The following is a 24,644-nucleotide window of genomic DNA, read 5'->3' on the forward strand; positions in this document are numbered from 1 at the left end:
TCTATCTATCTTTCTCTTTCTTTTTATACAGCTTCGTTTTCATAAAATAATATTTTAATAAAATAAACCAATCACAGTTTATCTGTTAAATAAAATATGCAATAAAACACTAGATTGCTTTATATTCAAATTCAATTTTATTTTATGAAAACAAAGTTTTATAAAATAATTTTTATCAACGTACGTACCAGCATAAAATTATAAAATTATTATTAAATTGTATTATCATAATAATATTTATTATTAATTTAAAAATATATACCAAGAAATATTTAAAGATGGCGCTTGTTGTTTAAAATGGATGAGTGTGAATGTAGCAGACGTCAAATTTAAAATGATAAATGAACAGAGTAAATAATTAAAAATATAATATTTATAAAAAATGCACTTACTAATTTTTTAATTTTTTAAATGCGCATTTTTTTAAAATTTAATTTTATTAGTTATTTACTCTATTTATTATTAATTGTAAATTTGTCTGTCTGCTGCATTCACATGAGTGTGAAGTAGCAGACATGAGAAAATTTATAAATTTGAAATAAATAAATAAATGAATTAAAATAATGAAATTTAAAAAATTGCGCTTACAGATTTTTCATTTGAATCGTTTATTTGAGAAACTCCATAAGTCATATTTTTTACGAAATTGGGTTTTTTGCATTTTTGGGTTTTTTGGATGTCCCTCCATAGAATATCAATCAAAATATGCATCAAATCAGCATTTAAAAAAAAATTAACGGGGTGACAGCAATTTCATTTAATTGAGAAACCCCATAAGTCAATGACTCAAATAAACATATGTAGTTTTAGTTTTACAAAAATCATTTTTTTTTTTTATTTAAAATTCGCGCTTTTGGGAAATTAATTTCAAATTTTGTTTTATTGTTGACTGTCATATGACTAATTAAAATGTTTAAATTAATTATAATTTTTTGTAATTTCTGAGTTTCAGAGTTCAAATACATATTTAATACTTCATTTTATCAGTGTAATAAATGATTTGAGTGGAAACATTTAAAAAAACAATGATTTTATAACTTTTTTTTCCGTTTGGTTGAGAAACCCCATAAGTCAATCAACTTTAAATAATTTTTTTAAGTAGTTTCAGTTAAAAAATTAAATTTTTCTTGTTGGAATCTTTTTCAGAGCCGCTAACTTTATTGTATTCAATTATTTATTTATTATTTTAATATCAAGTTTTTCCAAAAAAATATTTTTTGTGATTCCTGAAAAATTTTGTTTTCTTGACTTACGGGGTTTCTCAAATAAACGATTCATTTGTCTAAATATGCATTTTTTTATTTTCACTCTATTTACATTTCATTCATTTATTATAAAATTTAAAAAATTTCCATTTGTCAGCTACATTCACACTCATTAAAATGGCAGACGGTAATTTACCGATGACGTTTTGATAATTTTTAAAAAATTTTATTTAATAAATCTATGAAACATATAATTTAATTAAATAATATATATTTTCATTAATAAATAAAGTTGGATAAATAATTGAATATAATATATGGTAAAAATATATAAAAATTTTATATAAGTGTGAATGTAGCAGCCATCAGACAAATTTAAAACTATAAATAAATAGAGTAAATGATTTAAAAATCAAAATTTTAAAAAATGCACTTATTAATTTTTAAATTTTTTAAGCGCGCATTTTTTAAAATTTAATTTTATCAATTATTTACTCTATTTATTTATAATTTAAAATTTGTATGATGTCTGCTACATTCACACTCATTAGTTTTATTTTGACTTTCGTAGTAATAAAGGTGTTGTGTCGACCAACATCGTGGCTGTATTGTGAATGGAATGGGAGCTGATGAGAAAGTATAAAAGAGCACGAGCGACACGATAGCAGCTTGGCTTACAGAGGGTTTTTTTTAATAAAATTGTTAAGGATTATTGGTATTGTTTTAAATCTTAACGATTGACAATACTAATTATCTGACAATGGCCCTTAGCCAAACCAGTGTGGTGAGTAATGGAATAATTATGTCGATGAATAAAATAAAATATTTTAAAAATTATGTTTCATTACGTTCACTTGAAACACACATCCTATTTGTGTTTAAAGAATTTAAGATTTTAAATTCATTTCATTATTTTTAATTATCAGTTTATTTATTTTTACTCATTTTTTTGACATAGATTTTTTTATATTATTGTTTATATCTGTAATTAGTTTATTGTACGCATTTGTTAAATAATTTATTACAATAATCCGGTGTCATGGCAATGATTAAAAATTAATTTATTTGTATTGTGATTCGCGCTGGATATAAAAAATATATCTGGTTTGTATTATTGATACGATAATTAATTATAATTATATAATTAACTTATAATTTTTCATTAAAATAAAGTAATGAATAATTTATATTTGGTATTTAATTACAAGTTTTAATATTAATATATTATTAATTACAGTTAAAACTTTATAATACTGTGATTGATGATGTAATAAATGGTGTAAAAGATTCATTATGTACTGAGGAAGGCGTCGATGAAGGTGTACTAGAAGAACTAAGACAAATATGGGAATCGAAATTGATTCAAAGTAAAGCTGTGGAAATAAATTCTGATCCACCAGAACCACAACCGCCTCAGATAACAATACTTAAAAATAGTGGAGCAAATAAAGGTGTTACTTCCAGCAATGGTAAATTTATTTTTCTTTATTGGTTATAATTTTTTATTTATTTAATTACTTACGAACAACCTGCAGTCGGCACGAGACTGCCCAAATCTTACTACTAAATTTATAAAATACGCAGGAAAAAGAATTTCTTGCCGCAACAAAATTTTAATTTGCACCAACAAATTTTATGCATTATCAATTAAATACTAAAATTGTCTTGGGGCGAGAAAATATTTTTTTGGTCAAGAAATAATTCCTTGCACTGAGTAATTTTTTCTAGTTCTAAATAAATTTTTGTTTTCAATTCACGATGCAAAAAATTTCTGGGGGTGAGTAAAAATTTTCTTTAGGCGAGTAAAGATTTTTTATGTCAACGAATCCTTTTTTTTTCTATGCACACTTTTTTGGCTTTGAGAAGCTTCCTATAACCAAAAGGGAGCACAAAAATCTGTCATTTTGGAATAAGTAACGCGATATAAATAATATAGCTATATATTCAGTGACATTCAGTCATATTTAGTGACATTCAGTCATATTTAGTGACAGAATAATTAAAGTATTAATTTATTTATAGAAAATAAATACGATCGTCTTTTTTCTCGCATAATTTAAATGTAATTCGAATGATATAGATAAATCTATTCATCTCGGTACTTGGCAATTAAAAAGAGTTTAAACTATGAAAAGGCACAAATTCAAGTCAAGACCTATCTAATGATACCAATTTCAATATCACTAACTAATTCTATCATATAGATATGGCGGGAACAAAATTTTCCTTATTCTCTTAATAATATAGATTATTATTATTATTTTAGCTGCAAATGTTGGTAATCATTTTGCTCAGCAACAAATGCAAGCAGTATCAACTACAACTCAATCGCAGTCTCACGTTCAGCAACAGACACCACAGCAATTAATTCAAACTCAATCTCAGTCACAACCACAACCAGTAAGAGTTGCTAATCAACAAACAACAAATTTACCAGCTCAGCAACATGCAACAATGCCAGTACAACAAGTTGTTACTGCACCAGCATTATTTGAACGACAAGTTCCTATTCAAATAACTTTACCTGGTAATGCCAGTACTGGTGATGGAAATCCTAAGGTTTTGACGATTCATGTTCCTGCATCTGCTATTCAAAGTAATTATTTTAATTAATAAATATCAGGTTGATCAGACCAAAAACGCAATGTTGACAATTATTTCACACTTTATTGCAACGTTTCGTCGGAAATCCCGACTTCCTCAGGCAATCTACAAAAACATACATCAAATAAATACATTAATAAATATCCTGTCAAAATTACAAATTGTCAAAACATTCTGTCATAAATATAAATTATTTTAATTATATAACTAGATTAACTAACAAAATATTTCGCGTGACAAATGCCAAAAAGGCGTATATCAATATATACGCCGTTTTGGCTTTGCAAAACCGAAAGGGCGTATAAAAATTTTTCACCCCGATTTTCGAAAATCGAGTTTTCATCAGATGTCAAAGTTTTGAGGTCCTAGAAAGCTATTCTGACTATTTCCAGATGAACGTCCGCGCGTGTGTGTAAAATTTTTTTGTCCGACGATATTTTTGGACCGAATCAACCGATTTGAACGTTCTTGGTGGCAATCGAAAGGGCTCACCAAGACTTGACATTGATTAGATTTTGAGGCGAATCGGGCAAGTGGTTTATCAGTTATATGCAAAAAACATAAAAAAAAATATTTTTAATTTGTATTTTTCGTTTAACGTAAACTACATGACCGATCGACTCCAAAATCTAATCAATTTTAAGTCTTGGTGAGCCCTTTCGATTGCCACCAAGAACGTTCAAATATTCTTTCCAAAGATATCATTGGACAAAAATGATTTTTTTTCAGTGAAGGTATGTTTTACCGGCCTAATGGATTTTTGAGCTCGAAGAGCTCAAAAATTTACAAGTAATAATGTTTTCGAGCTCCCTGAGCGGAAAGTTTTGGGGCTGGCCCGCAGGGCCAACCAACACCCAGATTTTTTTATTTAAATCTCACAAAATAGCTTGAGAATGAGTAAAAAAAAAAAATTAGGTGCTTTTCGAAAATTCCAAATGGAGTCGAATAAAACCAAAAAAAAAAAAAAAATAACTTTTTTATAAAAATTCTGAGAATAAAAAATTTTTTCTCAAGTTTTACAGTACTGATTTTCGCTCACCTGTTTTGCCCCTTTGTATACAGAAATTAAACTGTATGTAGTTCAATATTTCACCTTTAATATTTATTATTATTATTATAAATTTTTTTTTTATTGATCTTGACGTTTTGAGCAATTTTGAGTTGAATGGCAAAAAAAAATTTTTTTATACGCCCTTTTGGCACCAAACCCTATCTAACTGCTGTTTTGGCATTTGTCAAGCAATTTATTAATAACTACTCATTACAGGTAATCAATTACATACTATTCTAACGGGATCTGTGATAACTGCAGCTATGGGATTTCCGGAAAGTGTTGCGTCAAAATTACTTCAACAACATGTCGATAAAACTTTACAAGCTCAATCAACTTTACCTATGGAAATAAACCAAGTAATTACACAGGCAAATAATGTTCAACAACAATTACCTGTACAGAACCAGGTGTGTGTTGAGTAATTATTGATAATAATTTAATTTTAAAAACGCAACATTTATGTTTTTAAATAAATATTTTAGGCACAAGGTAACATAGCTCAACTTGATGGTCCACATGGAGATACTTCTGAAGATGAAGACGATGAAGATGATGAAGATGACAATGATGACGACGATGATGATCTTGAAAAAGATGACGATGAACAGGATGATGCAGGAGCTCGAGAAGAGGTTTTTTAACAATTACTCTTATTAATAATTATTTTAAATTATTTTAAGACTAATTTTAAATTTTTATTTTAAGGAACCACTTAATTCTGAGGACGATGTTACAGACGATGATCCAACTGATTTATTTGACACCGATAATGTTGTTGTATGCCAATACGATAAGGTTTGCATACTATTAAATCATTCTTAAGTATTTTTTTTTTTTTTTTTTTATCAATGACAAATAATTTTAAATTTTTATTTACTTTTAGATAACGAGAAGTCGAAACAAATGGAAATTTTATTTAAAAGACGGGATAATGAATTTGAGTGGTAAAGACTATGTATTTCAAAAAGCAAACGGTGATGCTGAATGGTGAGCCAATTAATTGGCTTTTAATTATATCAGATTATGATTGTTTTTTTTTTCCATTGTAATTAAAATTTTATGGAAAATTTTGAATATATTCATAACTTATTATTTAGTCAACCGATTACTAATTAAATGTGGAAAATAAACAAATTTTCATTATAAAAACTAAAATTAAAATCAATAAATAAATAAACTCATTGACACTAAAGTAAATTTAGTTAGTATAATTAACAAAGTGTGAATAAAGTAGTCAAGTGCACTGGTGATGGAATTTAGTGTGTGTCAAATTTTGTTATTTACTTAAGGTTGATTAATTATCAAATAATATATTGATATCTCCTATTATTTCTTATCTTATTTTTTAATTATTTTCAAAAATTCAATTATGTCTTTAATATTTGTATGTATACTAGACTGTGTCAGAAAAAAAAGTTTTTTTTTTTTTTTTTTAAATATACATTTCAAGTTACTTTAATTAAAAAAAAATCCTAAAATTTCAACTCTGTATCTCAAAAATTGAGCTGGCGTAAGGGGAGTCCCCTTTCCCATTTAAAATACATTGAAAAAATTTTTTATTTCTATTTTATAAATAACTGTTAAAAAGTTTTTTTTCCGATTTTTAAATTCTGTGATCTTGTAGGAAATTAAATTCTCTACGAAAAAGATCTTTTGTGTCATACGGTCAAAGTTGATAGGAAAAAAGTTATAGAGGTTGAAACTTAGGAGGAAAAAATCGGATTTTTAAGACGAATACAATTTTTTTGTTTTTTATTCGTTAACTAGCAGGATTTAATTTTTTTATTATTTTGCAATTAAAGTCCTTATAAGAAATGCAATTATCTATAAAAATGGTTCTTAGAGTCGTTTTAATAGAGCTCATAGAAGGAGAGTTACAGAGCTCTAAAATTGAGGAAAATTGAATTAATGAGAAAAAAATTTTTTTGTTTTTATATTTCTACAAAAAATTAAATTTTAATTGAAATTGAAAATTCAGATTCATTGTATCGATGTTCTCTGGACTTATGATCCTTCATAATAATATTAGACTACAAAATTTTTTTTCTCAATAATTCAATTGTTCTTAACTTTAGAGCTCTATAACTTTCTTTCTATGAGCTCTATTAAAACGACTCTAAGGACCATTTTTGTAGATAATTACATTTGTTATAAGGAATTTAATTGCAAAATAATAAAAAAATGAAATCTTGCTAGTTAACGAATAAAAAACAAAAAAATTGTATTCATCTTAAAAATTCGATTTTTTCCTCTTAAGTTTCAACCTCTATAACTTTTTTCCTATCAACTTTGACTGTATGACACAAGAGATCTTTTTCGTAGAGAATTTAATTTCCTACAAGATCACAGAATTCAAAAATCGGAAAAAAACATTTTTAACATAGTTATTTACAAAATAAAGAAAAAAATTTTTGTCAATGTATTTTAAATGGGAAAGGGGACCTCTCCCCCTCCCCCCGTGCGCCAGCTTAATTTTTGAGATACAGAGTTGAGATTTTAGGAGGATTTTTTTTTAATTAAAGTAACTTTTGAAATGTATTTAATTAAAAAAAAAAAAAACTTTTTTTTCTGACACAATGTATACTATTTATAAATAATATAACATAGAAAATAATAATTAATTAAATTGAAAGATATAAAAATTTTTGAAGAAAGCTCGCTTTATATTGTATTGAATTTAATTTTCTTACTTGTATAATTAATGCATACCTCAAAAAAAAATAGCCCATGAATGAGTGATAATCATAGGAAATAAGATTAATTGAAACAAGTATATTTTTTTTTATCATTACTGATAAACTGATAATTTGCTAAGAAAATATTTCCTTTTTCTTTTTACAGTATACGTTAAAATCTTCCGTCAAATTAATATTTTAAAAAATAATTATAATTAGTATTAATTTTATAAATTGATAAAATCTAGCTATTAAACCCTCAAGTGCATTCAAGTAATTTTGTAAATAATCTTAGACAAAAAAAAAAGTATGAAACTTAAGATAACTGATGATAATTATAATTTGTACGTTATAAAATGCGAGCTTTAAGATATAAAAAGAAAAGAAAGTCATGTATAATTATTGAAACCAATAATAATAATATTCTTGCCGAATTTTTATTATATTAATTTATCTAACATGTATTGCTTTGCATAAACATAAATTGTAAGTAAAAAAAAAATTTTCGTGAGAACAAATACTTTTTTAAAGCTTTCATTAAATTAAAATTATTAATTTTTTTATTTATTTAATTAAAAAGCAATTTGAAGGAATAAATTTAAAGCAAATAATATTTTAATAAAATTATAACTGTGGCATTAACGATAATTTAATAAATAATTTTTAATGTAATTTCTTATGTATCTTGATTTTTATTTGACAATATACTTACCTTGTTTTAATAATGATAAATGATAACCGTCAGAAAACACGGGCTTTACAAATATTTAAACTGTTTAATTTAGAATATTATTCAAATTCCAACAGTAAATTAATCTTATTAATGAGAAATTACGGTCATTATATAATCTGCTTAACCACTTACACAATCTTTTAATTTACTTCTCACATCATATCTCTAGAATTAAAATTTTCTAAATTCTGGATGTAAATTGTTAAATCACATAAAATACTTAACACGCAATCTCGGTCCATGCATTTATATTAATAAATTTCAACCAATTTAAGTGAATAAAAAGAGTTCAATTTTGTAAATCTATTGAATACTAAATAATTTTTGAGAAGAAAAGAAAATAAAATTTTTAACAACACAAAAGTATTTTCAAGTTATTAACATTCATGCTATTAGCTTCAAAAATAATTATTCAAATTCATTAGCCGTTAGTAGTCTTTATTAATTATTAGTGCTCTACGATTTGGCCGACCAAACCGGCCATAAAGTTCAACCAGGTTAATTAGTTCATCAGCCAGCTAGCTAATTTAAATTAATCGGTTAGCTTAGTTAACTGGCTAATCAGTCAAACTGTGAAATTGATATTTTGCTATTAAGCTAGGAATTATTTCTGTCAAAAAACTAATAGTCGTAACGATACACCTTTTAATATCAATATTAAGGGCTCAAACTTGCACAATAATTTTTTTTTGGTCATCAGGAATAATATTTTCACAGTATCGAAAAAAAACAAAAATAGTCGATTTTTCTGGCCCAGTCTAGTATATATATATATATATATATATATATATATATATATATATATATATATATATATATATATATACACTTTTGAATCATATGTATTTCCTGACTCAGCTCGTCGAGCCGAGTTTAGTAGTAGCAAAATTTTTCGACAATTCCATTATGAAGACAAATACAATAGTTAGATTTCTATGAAATTTACTAAAAATGAATTTGTTTTATTGAATTTGAAATTTTAAATATCAAAAGTACGGACTTTGGTGAAATTGAACTTTTGGAATTTGAACTACCAATAAATTTAAGTTTAGAAATTTTGACTTTATAAATTTAAATTTTCATCATCGATGAAAAATTTTTCAAATTTTATATATTTTTTTCATTTTGCAAGCACAGGAATTGCCTGAAAAGAAAAAAAATTAAAAAGTCTTTTAAATTCAAAATTTATCTATTTTAATATTTAATAGAAAAATTAATTTATAAGTGTTATTGTCTGGTTCAATTGGTTAAAAGTTTTAATTTCCAAAGTTCAAATTACCAAAAATTAAAATTAAATGATCAACAAATAGATGACCATATTCATTATTCAGGATGCGATTCCAAAGGCCAGTTTCATTTTTGATAAATATTCCGAAAAAATGGGCTTGATTTTGATATTTTTAAACCGTAACTAATTTAAAAATAATTTTTTGTCAATCACTTGATTCAAGATGACAAAAAATAAAAAATAAACTATTTAACGTTACTGCATTGCTTAGTCTTTACTCCTCATTGGTGAGACCTATTATGGAGTATAACTCGGTCATCTGGGCACCCCATACCGAAACACTTGTTACTAGGCTTGAAAAAATCCAGCCCAGATTCTGCAAGTTCCTATCTTACTTCTTACGACAGACAGGCCATGACTTGGACACCGACGCAGTGTATGAGTACCTTCATATCAATTATTTAGCGAATTTAAGGCAAGTTAACGACATTTCGTTCTTCTACAAGGTAATCAACGGGTCCATTGACTCCCCAGAAATACTTGAACGCTTTGAATTTATCTGCCCCAAAACGGGCCTACGGCATAGCTGGCTGTTAAATACTACAAAATCCTCCAAAAACTATGTCCGTTTTGGGCCTATCAACAAAATATCTAATTCGATCAATGCTATCTGCTCGGATGTGAACTTCTTTAGTCGTCCTTACCCATCCTTTCGAACGTCTGTCAAAAAGCTGGTACTGGAATACAACGACCAACCACGAACCCCTCCACGTGCAATGTTTTTGTCTTCATTATTTTTGTATATCTATATTACCAATCCATCGCTTAAAGCGTTATTTCAGGGTGGCCACAAAGAAATAATTTAAAAATTCCCTGATATTTCCCGGTTTTCCTGTAAAGCTTTTCACATTTTTCCTTGATTTAGGAATTTTATTCGTATCATTTAGATATTTAAAGTTTTTAGTATATTTTCATTTTTAATAATTAAATTTGATAATTAAATCATGCGAAAAACCATAAAAAATGGGCAATAAAATAAATTAATATTGCCTACTTCTGATTATTCAATGTTAAGAATGTATAAGTTAAAATATTTAATAAGAAATTTTATGATTTAAATAAATTCAAAATACACTTGTTACAAACATTAAGGGGTATTTAAAAAATTTCAAATTTTTTAGTAATTTTCAACAGTTTGTAACTCGAAAGAAAATGGTCGTACAATAAAAACAAAAAATCAGACTGTAGCTTCAAATGTCTAGTTTTCTAATCTGGGTCTTTAAATTTTTTTATTATGCACGGTTCCGGAGCAATCAAATATCAATCATAATTATCGAAAAAAATTTATTGAAGCTCGAAGACCGTTCATAAGACGAGCAAAAATTTGGTAAATTTATTTTTCGATAGTTTTCTTAGGATCACTCCGGAACCGCACATAATAAAAAAATATAAAGATTAGATCAGAAAACTAGACACTTGAAGCTACAATTTGTCTTTTTTGTTTTTGTTGTATGACCATTTTCCTTCGAGTTACAACCTGTTGAAAATCACTTCAAAATTTGAAATTTTTTTAATATCCCTTAATTTTTATAACTAGTTTATAATTGAAAATTTTTTAAATTTTGAACTGTTACAATTCAATTCCCGGATACTTTTCGAAATTCCCTGACATTTCCATGATATTTCCCGGTTGCATTTAATTCCCTGATAATTCCCGATACTCCCAGTTTTCCCGGTTCGTGGCCACCCTGTATTTCGTCTGTTACTCTCCTTTCATCATATCGTATGTAAATTGTTATCGTACATTGCCTATTGGCGTTAAATAAATAAATAAATAAATATTTTTTTAATTTACCAAATAAATAACCAGTAGTCTGAACTGTAGCTATATTTTTCTATTGTTTGTTTTTTTATTTTTATTAATACATTCGACGACTGGCAGTTTTTAATTATTTCAGTAAAGTAAGTGTTTATAGATTTAATAATAATTAATTCACACTTACATTACGATTATCTTCTAGGCAATTAATCCCTTGAATAATCTATATGTTGTTATATATGGAGCGAAGTTAACAGAATATAAAAAAAAAAAATGAAGAACCAAGATAATTTATTTCTATTGGTTTGTTTTTCATTTTTCGTTTTAATTTTATAATTTTTACGGATATTAATAGTGAATAATAATCACTTGCCAACTTCGCAGACTATAAAAATTAGTTTTCCATATAACAAGATGTTTAATCCAAAGCAGCAGCTCCAGAAATAATTTCAATAAGTTCTCTGGTAATAACAGCTTGACGAGTACGATTGAATGTTAGAGTGAGTTTATCAATCATTTCACCAGCATTCTTACTGGCATTGTCCATAGCAGTCATTCTGCTTGACTGTTCGCTGCATGCACCTTCTTTCATTGAATAGAATAGCAATGAGGCGAGTGAAAATTCCAAATAACTCTGGACTACATCCTCATCAAGAGAATCATAAACTGATAGCTTAGGTGCACCTATTACAGCAGATTTATCGAATAGTGGCAATTGGTCAACTACATATGAAACAACTGACCTAAATCTGTTGTAAACTATGCGTCCAGATCCAAAAGTGTATCTATTAATAAAATAAAAATAATTAATTTTAGTGTAATTCTGCAGTATTAAAGGCGTTCTCCTACAGAGGCCCCACTTTTTGAAATATTCAATGACGAATTGTCATAACAGTATTAAAATTTTGTTAATTAATTTTAAAAAAATTATCGCATTAATTGAAAAAAGAAAAACGCAGTTACAATTGTCGCCGAAATATAAATTTTTAAAAAAATTACTCACAGTTAAAATCAATAAGGAGTTAAACGAAATTTATTAAATAAATTTTAGCCTAAAAAATTTGACATTCAAAATTATAATATTGACATGACGATTTTACTGAAATTTATTTTCCAAATTTTGTTTAACTCTCAATTGATATCAACTAAATAATTTTTTTTAAAATCTATGTCCCGGCGAAAATGTAACTGCGTTGCCCTTTTTTCAATTAATGCTTAAACTTTTTTTTAATTAACTATCAAAATTTTAATACAGTCATTACAATTTAAAGTCATTGAATATTTTAAAAAAGTGGGGGGGGGGGGCACTATTTGAGAACGGCCTTAAAATATTAAAAAAAAAAAATTAATTATCAACTAACTCTGAATTCAAAATCATAGCAGCAACTTTGGAAGCATCAGTGAAAGTTGGAGGCTTTCGGCCAACCTCAGATGCAACAAAGAGAATATTTTTAGCAAACAATCGCGATAAAATAGCTCGTGATTTATCACCAATGCATATTATTTTAGTGTTTTCACGAAGATTTGGATCAGCTAATAATTTATCACGAATATTACGTGACACACCGCTGTGTACAGCACCGCATAGACCTCGATCACTTGTAACAGCAATTACCAATTGTTTAGGTTCGTTTTCCGGTGCTTGAATTTCAGCTTGCTCGTAAAAAATTTTAGTTCCTTGACCTAGAGGTCTTGCTTGTTTTAAATCACGTTCGGCATGATTGTATTTTGCTGCTGACACCATCTTCATAGATTGGGTAATTTTCTGGATGTTCTTTACTGATTTCAAACGAATTGAAATTGATTTTAATGTGGCCATACCACGTTGTTGCTGTTGTTGTTGGACTGCTGCTGCAGTCAACGTGACCAAGTTGCTTGTCTGACGAAGCATGATGACAAGACTATTGTTCACTAAAAATTTTTAAAAAATATTATATAAGAATTTTAAATATATGTAATTACGGATACATATTCCAGTGCATATATATATATTTTTATTCAATTGATTTTTTAAAATTCAAATTTTATGATCTGTCAGTAAGAAATTAGAGACTTATTTTTTGGAGTTTAATCAGCTTTTATGTAATCATCAGATTGAACTTGATGGAAATTAGTTGACATAAATGTTATTTTTAGTGTAGTAATTAAAATGTATTAATTAAATTTTGATAATAAATAAAATATATTAATATTTTATGTTTTCATATGGGAAATTAAAGTAATTTTTAAATTAAGTTAAAAGTAAAATAAATTAAATAAACTTACCAAATAAATTTTACGGACGAAAGCAAACTCGGCCACAAGTTCTAAGAAGGTTAACTCGACAGTCAATAGAATAAGCGGAATAAACGTACAACACAAATAATCGTTAAAGAGAAACACAAGAGCGCAGTATCGTAGCTTTCTTTTTTGGCGGTACTTTCAAATTTTGTAATTAATTTTTTTAACACAATTCCTTAACTTAATAAATTATTAAATACAATAAATAAATGTGTTTATTAGAGTGGTCCAAAAAAAAAAAATTTTTGGCTATAATTCCAAAAGCTTCTCTAAGGTATAAAAAAAATTTCCTCCAAAGCGCAGCTTGATAACTCAATTTTTCAAGTTTTCATCCAGTAAAACTACGAAAAAAATGTTTTTCTGTATTTTCCATCAATCAATCTTGTAGCAAATTTAATTCTCTACAAAAAAGTATTTAAATAGTTTTTTCTTAATCCTAACGGTTAAAAAGTTATTGAGCTTTAAGTACTCGTTACTAAGTAAATTTGAAGGAAGATAGTTTTAGAGCAACTTTTTAATGGAATTGACACCATTACTAGATAATTTATTCAATTATTATAGATTTGAAATAATTTTAAACTTTTTGAAAACTTTTTTGGTGACCGCATATATTTATTTCGAAATTAATCAAACTCTAAACTGTTTATAATAGTTAAATAATTCAATAATCGTTTATATAATTATGAATAATTTTTCCTATCACAATTTGGATATTTTTTCCTATGATCAGCAACTATTTGTAACAGATATTGTTTCTTTTCTTCATCTTTTGTCCCAAATTCATTATATTTTTCAATTAAAGCTAGTACTTGCGGATGGATACTGAATTCAATTTTCTTCATATCTAATTAAATTTTCTTTTATTGCGAATATTTAAAGCTCAATACCTTTTTACCCGTTAGGATTACGAAAAAACGAATTCAATACTTTTTTGTAGAGAATTAAATTTCCTATAAGAATAATTGATGGAAAATTCAGAATAAAATTTTTTTCGTAGTTTTACCGGATGAAAACGTAAAAAAAATTTTTTTACGTGTTATTTAAATAGGAACATATAAATTTATTGAGCTTCTTGAAGAATTGAGATATCAAGCTGCGCTTTCAAGGGAATTTTTTTTATACTTAAGAAAAGCTTTTGAGATAATAGCCCTTGAAAAAAAAAAAAAAAATTTTTTTTTTGGACCACTCTAGTGTTCATATTAAATTTTGATTATTATCATCGCTAATTCTTATTTACAGTTTAATTAAATCGCGTTACCAAAACCAAAAGGACGTATAAAAAAATTTTTTTGCTCCAATCAATGTAAAAATGTTGAAAATATCAAAATCTATGGAAAAAACAAAAAAAAAATTTTTTGTTATACGCCCTTTTGGTTTTAAGAAAAAATTTTTTTAGTCATAAGGGCGTATCCTTTTTTTTCGATTTATTATCAATTATAGGTCAGAGTGAGAAAAAAAATTGCTAGGGTAATAACAACTATCACTCCACAATTTAATTTATATCAACAAATATTTATTTAAGTGAAAAAACGAATGAAAAATGAAGAAAAAATAAATTCATCAGGGTATTAGTCCTATGCCATCTCCATCGTCAGGACCATCTGTACCTAAGATTATAAAAAAAAAAATTTTCTAATTTTTTTTAGAACATAACTTGATAATAATACAAAAATTTATAAACTGTTACCACCGCTGAAAATTAAACTTTGATAGAAAAATGAAAAAATGCACCTTTGAAAAATTGAAAAATCTAAAAGTGCATTTTTTTAATTTAATTGAATTAAATTTCACAGCACTCACAGAATTTAGAATTTTTTTAATGAATTTTTTTCATTCTCGAAGGATTCATATTTTTTACATTAATGGTTGAATTAAAAAAATTATAACAAATTTAAGATTCGATCAAAATTAAATAAAGAAATTTTGTTTTTTACTTACATGAATATTTGTTCAGATAAATTAAGTTGTGGAGTGATAATTTTTATTACTCTTGCAATTTTTTTTCTTACTCTGATCTACAATTGATAATAAACCGAAAAAAAGCAGGATACGCCCTTATGAATTTAAAAAAATTTTTTCTTAAAACCAAAAGGGCGTATAACAAAAATAAATTTTTTTTTGTTCTTTTCATAGATTTTAATGTTTTCAACATTTTTACATTGATTGGAGCAAAAAAAAATTTTTTATACGCCCTTTTGGTTTTCGTAACACGAAATATCAATTATGTTAATCGTTCTTTTAAATTTAATTATATAAAATCTAATAAAACTAATTTTTCTATGAAAGTAAAATTTTATTTAATTTATGAAATGATTTTTATTTCAGATAAAATTAAATAGTCTTAGGAAAATTATTAAATAATTAGTACGTTTATTTTTTAATCTTAACAATCAACTGTAGAGAACTTAAATTAAGATTTTAGTAAATCAGTACAAAAAATATCACGACGAATTGATTTGTTTTTGTAAAAAAATTACAATATTTTGTGCTAACTCTTTATATAAAGTAGCTTGTGTAGAATTTGGATAGGCTAGAACAATCGGTTTTCCTAGATCCCCAGACTCTGTTGTCTCTCTATCTAAAGGAAATTTTTTTAAGATTGGAATACCTAAAAAATAAACAAAATTTTTAATCAAGATACAATGCATTGATAAAAATAAATCACATATAATTAATTTAAAATTTATGTTTAGAGAATCCTCCCATTAATTCATTCGTGAGTTTAAATTTAAATCGTAGATTGAACTCACTTGACGTTTCAAACGTAAACTGGACGTAAATTAAATTTTCGATTAGTAAATTTTATAAAAATTAAAATCACAATGTATTTTATTCCAATAATTGTGTTTTTATTGATAAAATTTTTTCAATTATTTGATAACTTAGTTTCTTTTACTAGTGTCGTGGGCAATCTTACAATTCTACTCATAACATCTTGACTCAGGGGAAGAAGCTACAACTCTACTCACTCACAACTTTATTCAGTCTCAACTCTACTCACAGTTTTTTTTTACTCAGGTTTAACTCTACTCATTTATATCTTTACTCAGCGACAACTTTACTCAGCTAAAATTCTACTCATGTATTCTAGCCTATCGATAAAATACCAATTCAATGTTGAGTAGAGTTGTAGCTGAGTAAAGTTGTCGCTGAGTCTAATTGAAGCTGAATAAAGATATAAATGAGTAGAGTTAAACCTGAGTAAAAAATCTGGGAGTCGGTTGGCCCTGTGGGCCAGCACCAAAACTTCCCGCTGTTTTCGAGCTCTTTGAGGTTGAAAATCTTATTGCATGCACTTGTTTTTTTATGAGCTTTTCAAGCTCTAACAAGTTACGTTCTATGTTAAAGTTTGAAAATTTAAGAATCGAAAATCATTAATGAGAAGCAATTTCAAATTTTTATTCGCGATGATGTTCAATGAAATAAATGTATTGAGGTAGAAATCACTGTAAGTGATCAAAATCAAGATTTAAATAAGTTTTAACTCATGTCAAAGCAATAATATATAAAATATCCGAGAAAAATATTAAAAACTGTGTTTCTTCAATTTTTTTGTTGATAATATGATTTAAACTAAAGAACAAGTTAGATGACATTATATGATGATCAAAAAAGACCACAAAGAGGAAAAGTTTGTATGATTTCAGACACATTGTAGTACATTATATTATGATTTATTCGGAAAAACAACATAAAATGTTATTTTTTTTTACTTTTTAACGCCGATAGCTTTTGAACTAATTAACCGATTTTGACGTTTGAGGTGGCAATCGGCGCGTTTTATTGAATTCTAGAGCTGATTAAAAATTGAAATCGATCGGGTCAGTCATTTCGAAGATATTTGGAAAAAACCGTTTTTTACCATTTCTTTCTCCCGCGATAACTCTCGAACGAATACTCCGATTGAGATGGCTAAGGCGGCAATCGGCGCGTTTTATCAAGTTCTAGAGCTGAATAGATTTTGAAGTCGATCGTATAAGTCATTTCTGAGAAATCAATAAAAAAATTAAAAAAAAATTTTTTTTTTTCGTAATTCGCCAATATTTTTGAGTCTACTTGATCAAATGATCTGAAATTTTCAGAAAAGTTGATGGCCAATAAGCTCTTTTGATTGCCGCCTTAACCATCCAAATCGGTTCATTAGTTAAAAAGTTATAAAGAGTTTACATACATACAGACACTCGGACATCATTCTAAAAATAGTCAGAGTAGCTTCCTAAGACTTCAAAACGTCGACATCTGATGAAATTTCGATTTTCGCAAATCGGGGTGAAACCAATAACTTCCCGAATTTTTCGAAAATCGTCTATTTTCTTTGCGGGAAGTTAAAAAAACTGTGAGTAGAGTTGAGGCTGAGTAAAGTTGTTTTCCCTTGAGTAGAGATGTTGTGAGTAGAATTATAACACTGTCGCGTCGTGTTGTAAATGTTCTACAGTTACTACTATTTTCCTCGGCGCTTGGATCAAATACATGTCCATAAAATCTGTATTTTCAGAAATTATCTACTGAAATCATCACACAATAATTTTAAATATCGTATGATGAAGATAAATTATAAAAATTATCATAGATGCTAATAATTTACAGTAAAAAAACATTTTAATTATCGCCAAGACTTGGCTGATAAACTGACTCGAGTTACCCGCCTATAGTATCTATAATTTTATAAACTTTTAACAAAAGTAAAATATACTCTTTTTTTCAATGTAATGAAAGGATTACTTTAAATAAAATTTGGTCATTTTGATATATTATGATCTCAAAGATAGCAGACAATTAACAATTTTCAGATTTTGTCTTCAACAAATAAATTGCAAGTAAAAAAAAAATTAAAAATATGCACATTTAGAAAATTAACAGAGCTATAGGTGCAATTTTTAAAATATTTATTTTTTTTATAATTTTTTTATAAATTCAAAAAATATTAGACGTCGGCTAACTTCAGTATCATTGATATATTTTACCTAATTCTTTGGATAAAAGTGTGCCTCCTTCACCAAATAATGACACTTGTTCCGAGCAATTTGGACACGTTAAACTCGTCATATTTTCAACAAGTCCAGCTATAGGAACTTTCATTTTTTGAAACATTTTAGCTCCTCTTCGAGCTACGTCTAATGCTGCCCGTTGAGGAGTTGTAACAATAACAACACCACTGATAGGAATATTTTGAATCAAAGAAAGAAGAGTATCTCCAGTTCCAGGAGGTGTGTCCACTATAAGATAATCAAGTGGATCCCAATTAACTTGTCGAAGTAATTTCTCTAATGCACTCATTACCATCAATCCTCTCCAAATAACTGGAGATTTTTCGTCAACCAAAAACCCCATAGACATACTAAAATAATACTTCATTAATATAAATATTTTATAAGTGTAATTTAAAAAAATCTAAACGTTTTACTTGTATTAAATCTAATGCAATTAATTCGTTTAACTCTTGTAAGTATTTGAAGAGTTTAAAAGTGTAAGGAAGACAATTTCGTATAAACTTAAACATTTAAATAAATAATAAAGTTACCACTTAACACCGTAATTAACAAGAGGTTCCATTAAATCATTATCATTGAGTAAAGGTGTTTGATGAAGATTCATCATTAATGGAATTGTCGGTCCAAAAATATCAGCATCTAATAAACCTACTGCTTTGTTTGGCTCGATGATTTTCAATGCAGTAGCTAAATTAACACTTGTTGTAGATTTACCAACTCCACCTTTACCAGATGCGACTAGTAATACTTGTTTAACACCTTTTATAGCTTTTTGTTTTGGAAGTCCTTTACCCATTATTTGCTGTCGTCTTTCATCTTCGTTTTTTAAATTATTTGTACTTGACACTGATGACCACAACTGAAATATTTTAAATAATTTTTATAGTTTTAATATTTTTGTTTCATAAAATGTTTTATATTTAAATTTTTAAGTGAAAATCATTGTTTTATAAAGAAAGTAAATATTGCCTATAATTAAATTATGAGTGTGAATGTAACTGATAAGTGGAAATTTTTCTACTTTTCAAAATAAATAAAATGTCAGTAGAATAAAAATTAAAAAATGCGTATTTAGATCAATGAAGAATCAGTACGTGCATTTTTTAAAAATTTAATTATTTTAATTCATTTATTTATTTATTCAAAATTTATAAAATGTCTCATGTCTATGATAGTGAAGTTGGCGGACATCAGACAATTTTAAAAATTTTAAAATAATAAAATTAAATTTTTTAAACAAAAAAATTAAAAAATGGGCTTGGAGAAAATTCTAAAACCAGTACATGCATTTTTTTTATCATATCAATTTAATTGTTTAATTTTTTTATATGTAATTCAAAAATTGTCTTATCTGCTACATTTACACTGATCTCATGTCTGCTAAATTTACTCTCATAATTAAATTTAATAAAATTATCAAGTTTATATAAAAAAAAAAAAATAGATACAGTGAAATCCGTCTAAAAACCACTAATTCATTTAGAAATAATTCACAAAAGAAAGTAGTGGCACAACTACGATCCAGAAGTGAACAAACAATCGAAAATTTTCGAATTTTTTTACCAAATGGATTAAAAAAAAAAAAAAAAAAAAAACTAAAAATATTCACATGTAGGAAATTTTGAAAACTACAAGTGCGATTTTTTCAAATATTTTTTTTTCAATAATTTATTGTTTAAAAAAATTCAAAAATTATCAGACATCGGCTAACTTCAGTATCATGATACAACTACCATAATTTTAAATAAATCTTGATGTAAAAAAAAAAATAACGATAAATAATAAATACTTACTCGTTTAATTTTAGTTGTATCACGAAAAATAAATCGAAAATTTAGTGCTACGTTTTGTAAAAGTGATCCCGGCATTTTTTAAATTTACCGCTAAAATATTAGAAATTCTCAACGAGCAATAACCTCAATTTTTACTTAACAATCAATAAAATAAAATAGGTAAATAATTATTTACTGACAACTATTGTGGTATAATATATAGTCCATAAAATTTCACATTAGTGTCAATTTAATTACAGTTAATTATTTTTAAAAAACTTAATAATGTACAAAGTGGACACAATAATACAGTAACTTTTTTACTTCGTATAACAATCGCGTTGAAACTATTCTGTTTTATCTTCTGTAGTCAAAAAAAGTAAAAAGTTCAATAAGAATTTATTATTTTTTATTTAACCGGTTAGAGAATTAATTATTGATAATGGTGATTAAATTTTGAAACAATTCGATAATTGTTTTACGCTGATATAATATATATATACTACAAGAAAATTTTTAATTTGTTGAACAGTTTTCCATTCGGTAAGTGATTTAAAATGATTAATTAACTAATTGTTATACATAATATAATTATAACCTTAAAGTAAAATTAAATTAATTATTGTCAAATAATAATTATTTAAATAATAGTAAAGTTAGCTGTCATTTGAAAATTGTTAAAACTTTAAAATAATAAATAGAAATGTTTATAAAGTAAAAATTAAATTTTATTGTTTTAATTATTTACATTTTTTTGCATGTAATTAGAAAATTGTCGTATGTCTGCTACATTTACACATGATACTGGAGTTAGCAGACGTCTAATAATTTGTAAATTTTTTTTAAAAATGATAAATTAAAAAAAAAAAAATATTTCAAAAAATTGCACTTATAGTTTTTTTAATTTTCTACATGTGCATATTTTTGGTTTAGATTTTTTTTTTAATTTGTTTTTAGAAAAAAAAATTTTTAAATTATTAAACGTCGGCTAACTTCATCATCATCATTTGCGCTCATATTATTTAATTATTTTTTTTTTTTTAGGTGAAAATGTCTATACCGTTATATTGTTACACACAAGTTCGTAAATATTTTTTAAAAGGAGCACCAAGGGCTTGGAAAACTGAAGGTGTCAAATATGAACAAGTAACTTATTATCCTAGGTAAGTTAAATCAGTTTAAACTTTTTATTTTATATTTATTTTTGTTATTTATAATTACTCAAATTATTTTTATTAAACGATACTTTAATTAATTTAATTGACAAATTACTAATATGTAGAATATTGATTAGAAAACTTTTTAGTGTACAAATTTTTTTTTTTTTTTATAATTATTTAAAAAAATAATTCTTGAGTCATGAGTTAATTTATTGAATCATAAAAAATATTTATTTATTATTAGGAGTGTATTAGTCTTTGAGTAGGATAAATTAATGTAGCAGACATGAGACAAATTTAAAATTATTAATATATAGAGTAAATAATTAGTAAAATAAAATTTTGAAAAAATGCGCATTTGAAAAGTTTTCAAAATAATAAGTGCATTTTTTATAAATATTCTAACCACAAAAAGAAACGAACTCAATATAAAATTAAATAAAATTTACTGGCTGATCGGCAGAAAGTCACAATTGTCCACTGAAAATAAACTTTTGCTATAAAAAACCATCTTAAAACCAATTTGGACGTATGGCATCCAATTCTGGAGTACTGCTAGCACTAGCAACGTCGAAATTCTTCAGCGATTTCAATCGAAGACTCTCGAACCATCATCAACGCACCGTGGTTCGTATCCAACAAAACTCTTCACAAGGATTTACATATAGCCACAGTCAAAGAGAAAATCTCGCGGTACAGCACAAAATATTAAGTCAGACTCCACAAATATCCAAATCCATTGGTGAAAGACATCATAGAGTTCAGAAGTGAACCCACACGCCTTGAGCGTATTAAGACCCTGGACCTTCCACAGCACTTCTAATATTCCTTCCGCACTAGAGTATTTTGCCATTGGGTAAAGCTCAAATCACCACGTTTTACACCTTCATCCCAATTATTTATTGTCAATAGACACATTGTAGTTACGCATTTAAAATAAAGAAAAAAAAAATATTTATAAATATTTTTTTAATTATTAACTCTAGTTATTTATAATTTTAAATTTGTCTGACGTCTGCTACATTCTCACTCATGATAAATTATATTAATGATGAATTAGTATTTCTTTTAAGTAATGAAATTATATTTTAGACATAAAGATCACAAAGATCCTCCAATAACACCAACAAAACTCTTAATGGTTCAGCGCGTAAAGCCGTACAAAGGCAATCCGTACTGGGACAAATCTGTACTTAAGCAATTGGGCTTAGATAAAGTGGTAAATAATTTTATTGACAGTATAGTTGTTTAAAATTAAAGGATTCAAATAAATTTAACTGATTATTTTTAGTCTAGTGATATTGCGATCGTGAAAAATATACCAGAAGTGTGTAAAATGCTTTGGCAAATTAAGCATTTAATAAAAGTAACTCCAATTAATATGCCAGATAAATTACCCAATGATAATTCGGTACAGACTTGGCTTCATGAAAATGGTGATTTGCTGATGGCTCCAAGAGTTGATCCGGAACGTGAACGAGCCACTATAGAATTTATGAATAATCCGAAACGACTAGATCGTAAAACACTCAAAGAAGAATTGAGAATGAGATGGCTTAATCCTTATGAGTTGTAGATTTAATTATCATTGAATAAAATACAATACGTCATTATCAATAGTGACATTTATTAAAGAGATTTTATAAACTTAAATAATTTATTGTTATTGAAATAGTATATATTGTGTGAGAAGGGATCAAACAAGATGATTTCAGACTAGGGTGAGGTTGGCTACCCGAGCAGCAAGTGACCACTCGCAGTCTGAAATCGTGTTTTATCCTGAGTCACACACTAGATTTTTCATGATTACCTACATCGAAACTTGAAGATTCAGTGTCAGCAGCCAGTAAGAAATAAGTTAATTTCAAGCTGGTGATGCGGAGAATTGTTAGAGAATGAGAAGTATATGATTTGCAGCCACTTATTAAATAGTACATAAGACAAAAATATTATTTCCCCCCATTTTTTAATAATTTTATTTGGTTAATTAAAACTAGTACTGTACAATTTGGCCGACTAAACCGACCATAAAGTTTAACCAGGTTAATTAGTTCATCAGACATCTAGCTAATTTAAATTAATCGGTTGACTTAGTTAATTGGTTAATCGGCTAAATTAGTTAACTGGTTAGCCGACTAACCAGTTAACTGGTTAATCGGTCTAACAGTGAAATTGATATTTTGCTATTTATAAGCTAGGAATTATGATTAAATCACATATCATTAACGTATGTTGAAAAGTACAATATTGATCAGGTGATTAAAATTTCTTAAATTATTGAATTAAAGTTTTCTTTTCATAATATGTCATCACAATGAAAATAATTATATAGATTTAATAAATTAATTGTTCTAAAACCTATATTCAAATACTTAAATTTTCTTAATAATAAAAGAAAAACGACTTCAGCATAACGATATCATTTGATAAGTAAACATGCAGATGAATTACAATCAAATAGTCAAACGGAAGACCTTGACTCCAGTGATTTTATTTCTATAAGTGGTAACGATTCAAATTCTTAATTATTATCTGCATGTTTACTTTTCAAATGATATCGTTATGCTGAAGTTGTTTTTCTTTTATTATTAATAAAATTTAAATATTTGAATACAGGTTTTAAGAACAATGAATTTATTAAAACTATATAATTATTTTTATTATGATGGCATATTATGAAAAGAAAACTTTAATTTAATAATTTACGTAATTTTAATCACCTGATAAATATTGTACTTTTCAACATACGTTAATGATATGTGATTTAATCATAACTGCTAGCTTATAAATAGCAAAATATCAATTTGACTGTATGACCGATCAACCAGTTAACCGATTAACTTAAATTAGCTAGCTGACTGATGAACTAATTTACCTGGTTAAACTTTATGGCCGGCTTAGTCGGCCAAATTGTACAGCACTAATATTTTGTGATTTTGATTTTTATAAAATTTATGAGTTAAAAATTTTAAGTTATGCAAAAAATTAGTTAATTTATGGTCATATTTATATTCCATATTTCTGAATGATCTGAACTTGTTATAATAACTCCAAGTAATTTGGTTTTAAATTTGAAGGAAATTTTTAAGCAGTGATTCAACTAAACTAAATAAAAAAATTCTA

General features: G+C 26.5%; 4 protein-coding genes across 5 annotated transcripts; 2 read left to right on the forward strand and 2 right to left on the reverse strand.

Moving 5' to 3' along the window:
• The first annotated feature begins 1,807 nt into the window (after window positions 1–1,807).
• On the forward strand, window positions 1,808–6,192 carry LOC130668282 (transcription initiation factor IIA subunit 1). 2 transcript variants are annotated; one of them, XM_057470484.1, is made up of 7 exons: window positions 1,808–1,989; window positions 2,443–2,674; window positions 3,472–3,801; window positions 5,077–5,219; window positions 5,346–5,495; window positions 5,569–5,658; window positions 5,747–6,192. In XM_057470484.1, exons 1-7 carry the CDS (start codon window positions 1,966–1,968, stop codon window positions 5,852–5,854), a joined length of 1,077 nt encoding a protein of 358 aa, XP_057326467.1. In that variant the 5' UTR covers window positions 1,808–1,965; the 3' UTR covers window positions 5,855–6,192. The 2 variants fall into 2 exon arrangements, with proteins under 2 accessions (XP_057326467.1, XP_057326466.1); XM_057470483.1 differs by having other exon boundaries at window positions 1,810–1,989; window positions 5,077–5,270.
• A 5,400-nt stretch (window positions 6,193–11,592) lies between these two features.
• On the reverse strand, window positions 11,593–13,723 carry LOC130667494 (ATP synthase subunit gamma, mitochondrial). The gene is made up of 3 exons (XM_057469112.1): window positions 13,584–13,723; window positions 12,680–13,229; window positions 11,593–12,103 (listed from the first exon to the last, which is right to left on the reverse strand). The coding sequence occupies exons 2-3, from the start codon at window positions 13,207–13,209 to the stop codon at window positions 11,737–11,739; spliced, it is 897 nt and encodes a 298-aa protein (XP_057325095.1). The 5' UTR covers window positions 13,210–13,229; window positions 13,584–13,723; the 3' UTR covers window positions 11,593–11,736.
• A 2,193-nt stretch (window positions 13,724–15,916) lies between these two features.
• Window positions 15,917–20,718, reverse strand: LOC130667493 (iron-sulfur protein NUBPL). Its single transcript, XM_057469110.1, has 4 exons — window positions 20,383–20,718; window positions 19,120–19,448; window positions 18,563–18,936; window positions 15,917–16,206 (listed from the first exon to the last, which is right to left on the reverse strand). The coding sequence occupies exons 1-4, from the start codon at window positions 20,455–20,457 to the stop codon at window positions 16,040–16,042; spliced, it is 945 nt and encodes a 314-aa protein (XP_057325093.1). The 5' UTR covers window positions 20,458–20,718; the 3' UTR covers window positions 15,917–16,039.
• A 28-nt stretch (window positions 20,719–20,746) lies between these two features.
• Window positions 20,747–23,132, forward strand: LOC130667495 (39S ribosomal protein L30, mitochondrial). Its single transcript, XM_057469113.1, has 4 exons — window positions 20,747–20,904; window positions 21,406–21,524; window positions 22,614–22,740; window positions 22,813–23,132. The coding sequence occupies exons 2-4, from the start codon at window positions 21,412–21,414 to the stop codon at window positions 23,095–23,097; spliced, it is 525 nt and encodes a 174-aa protein (XP_057325096.1). The 5' UTR covers window positions 20,747–20,904; window positions 21,406–21,411; the 3' UTR covers window positions 23,098–23,132.
• Window positions 23,133–24,644: the final 1,512 nt, after the last annotated feature.

Source organism: Microplitis mediator, chromosome 5, assembly GCF_029852145.1.
Source record: "Microplitis mediator isolate UGA2020A chromosome 5, iyMicMedi2.1, whole genome shotgun sequence".
In the NCBI taxonomy this organism is placed as follows: Eukaryota; Metazoa; Arthropoda; class Insecta; order Hymenoptera; family Braconidae; genus Microplitis; species Microplitis mediator.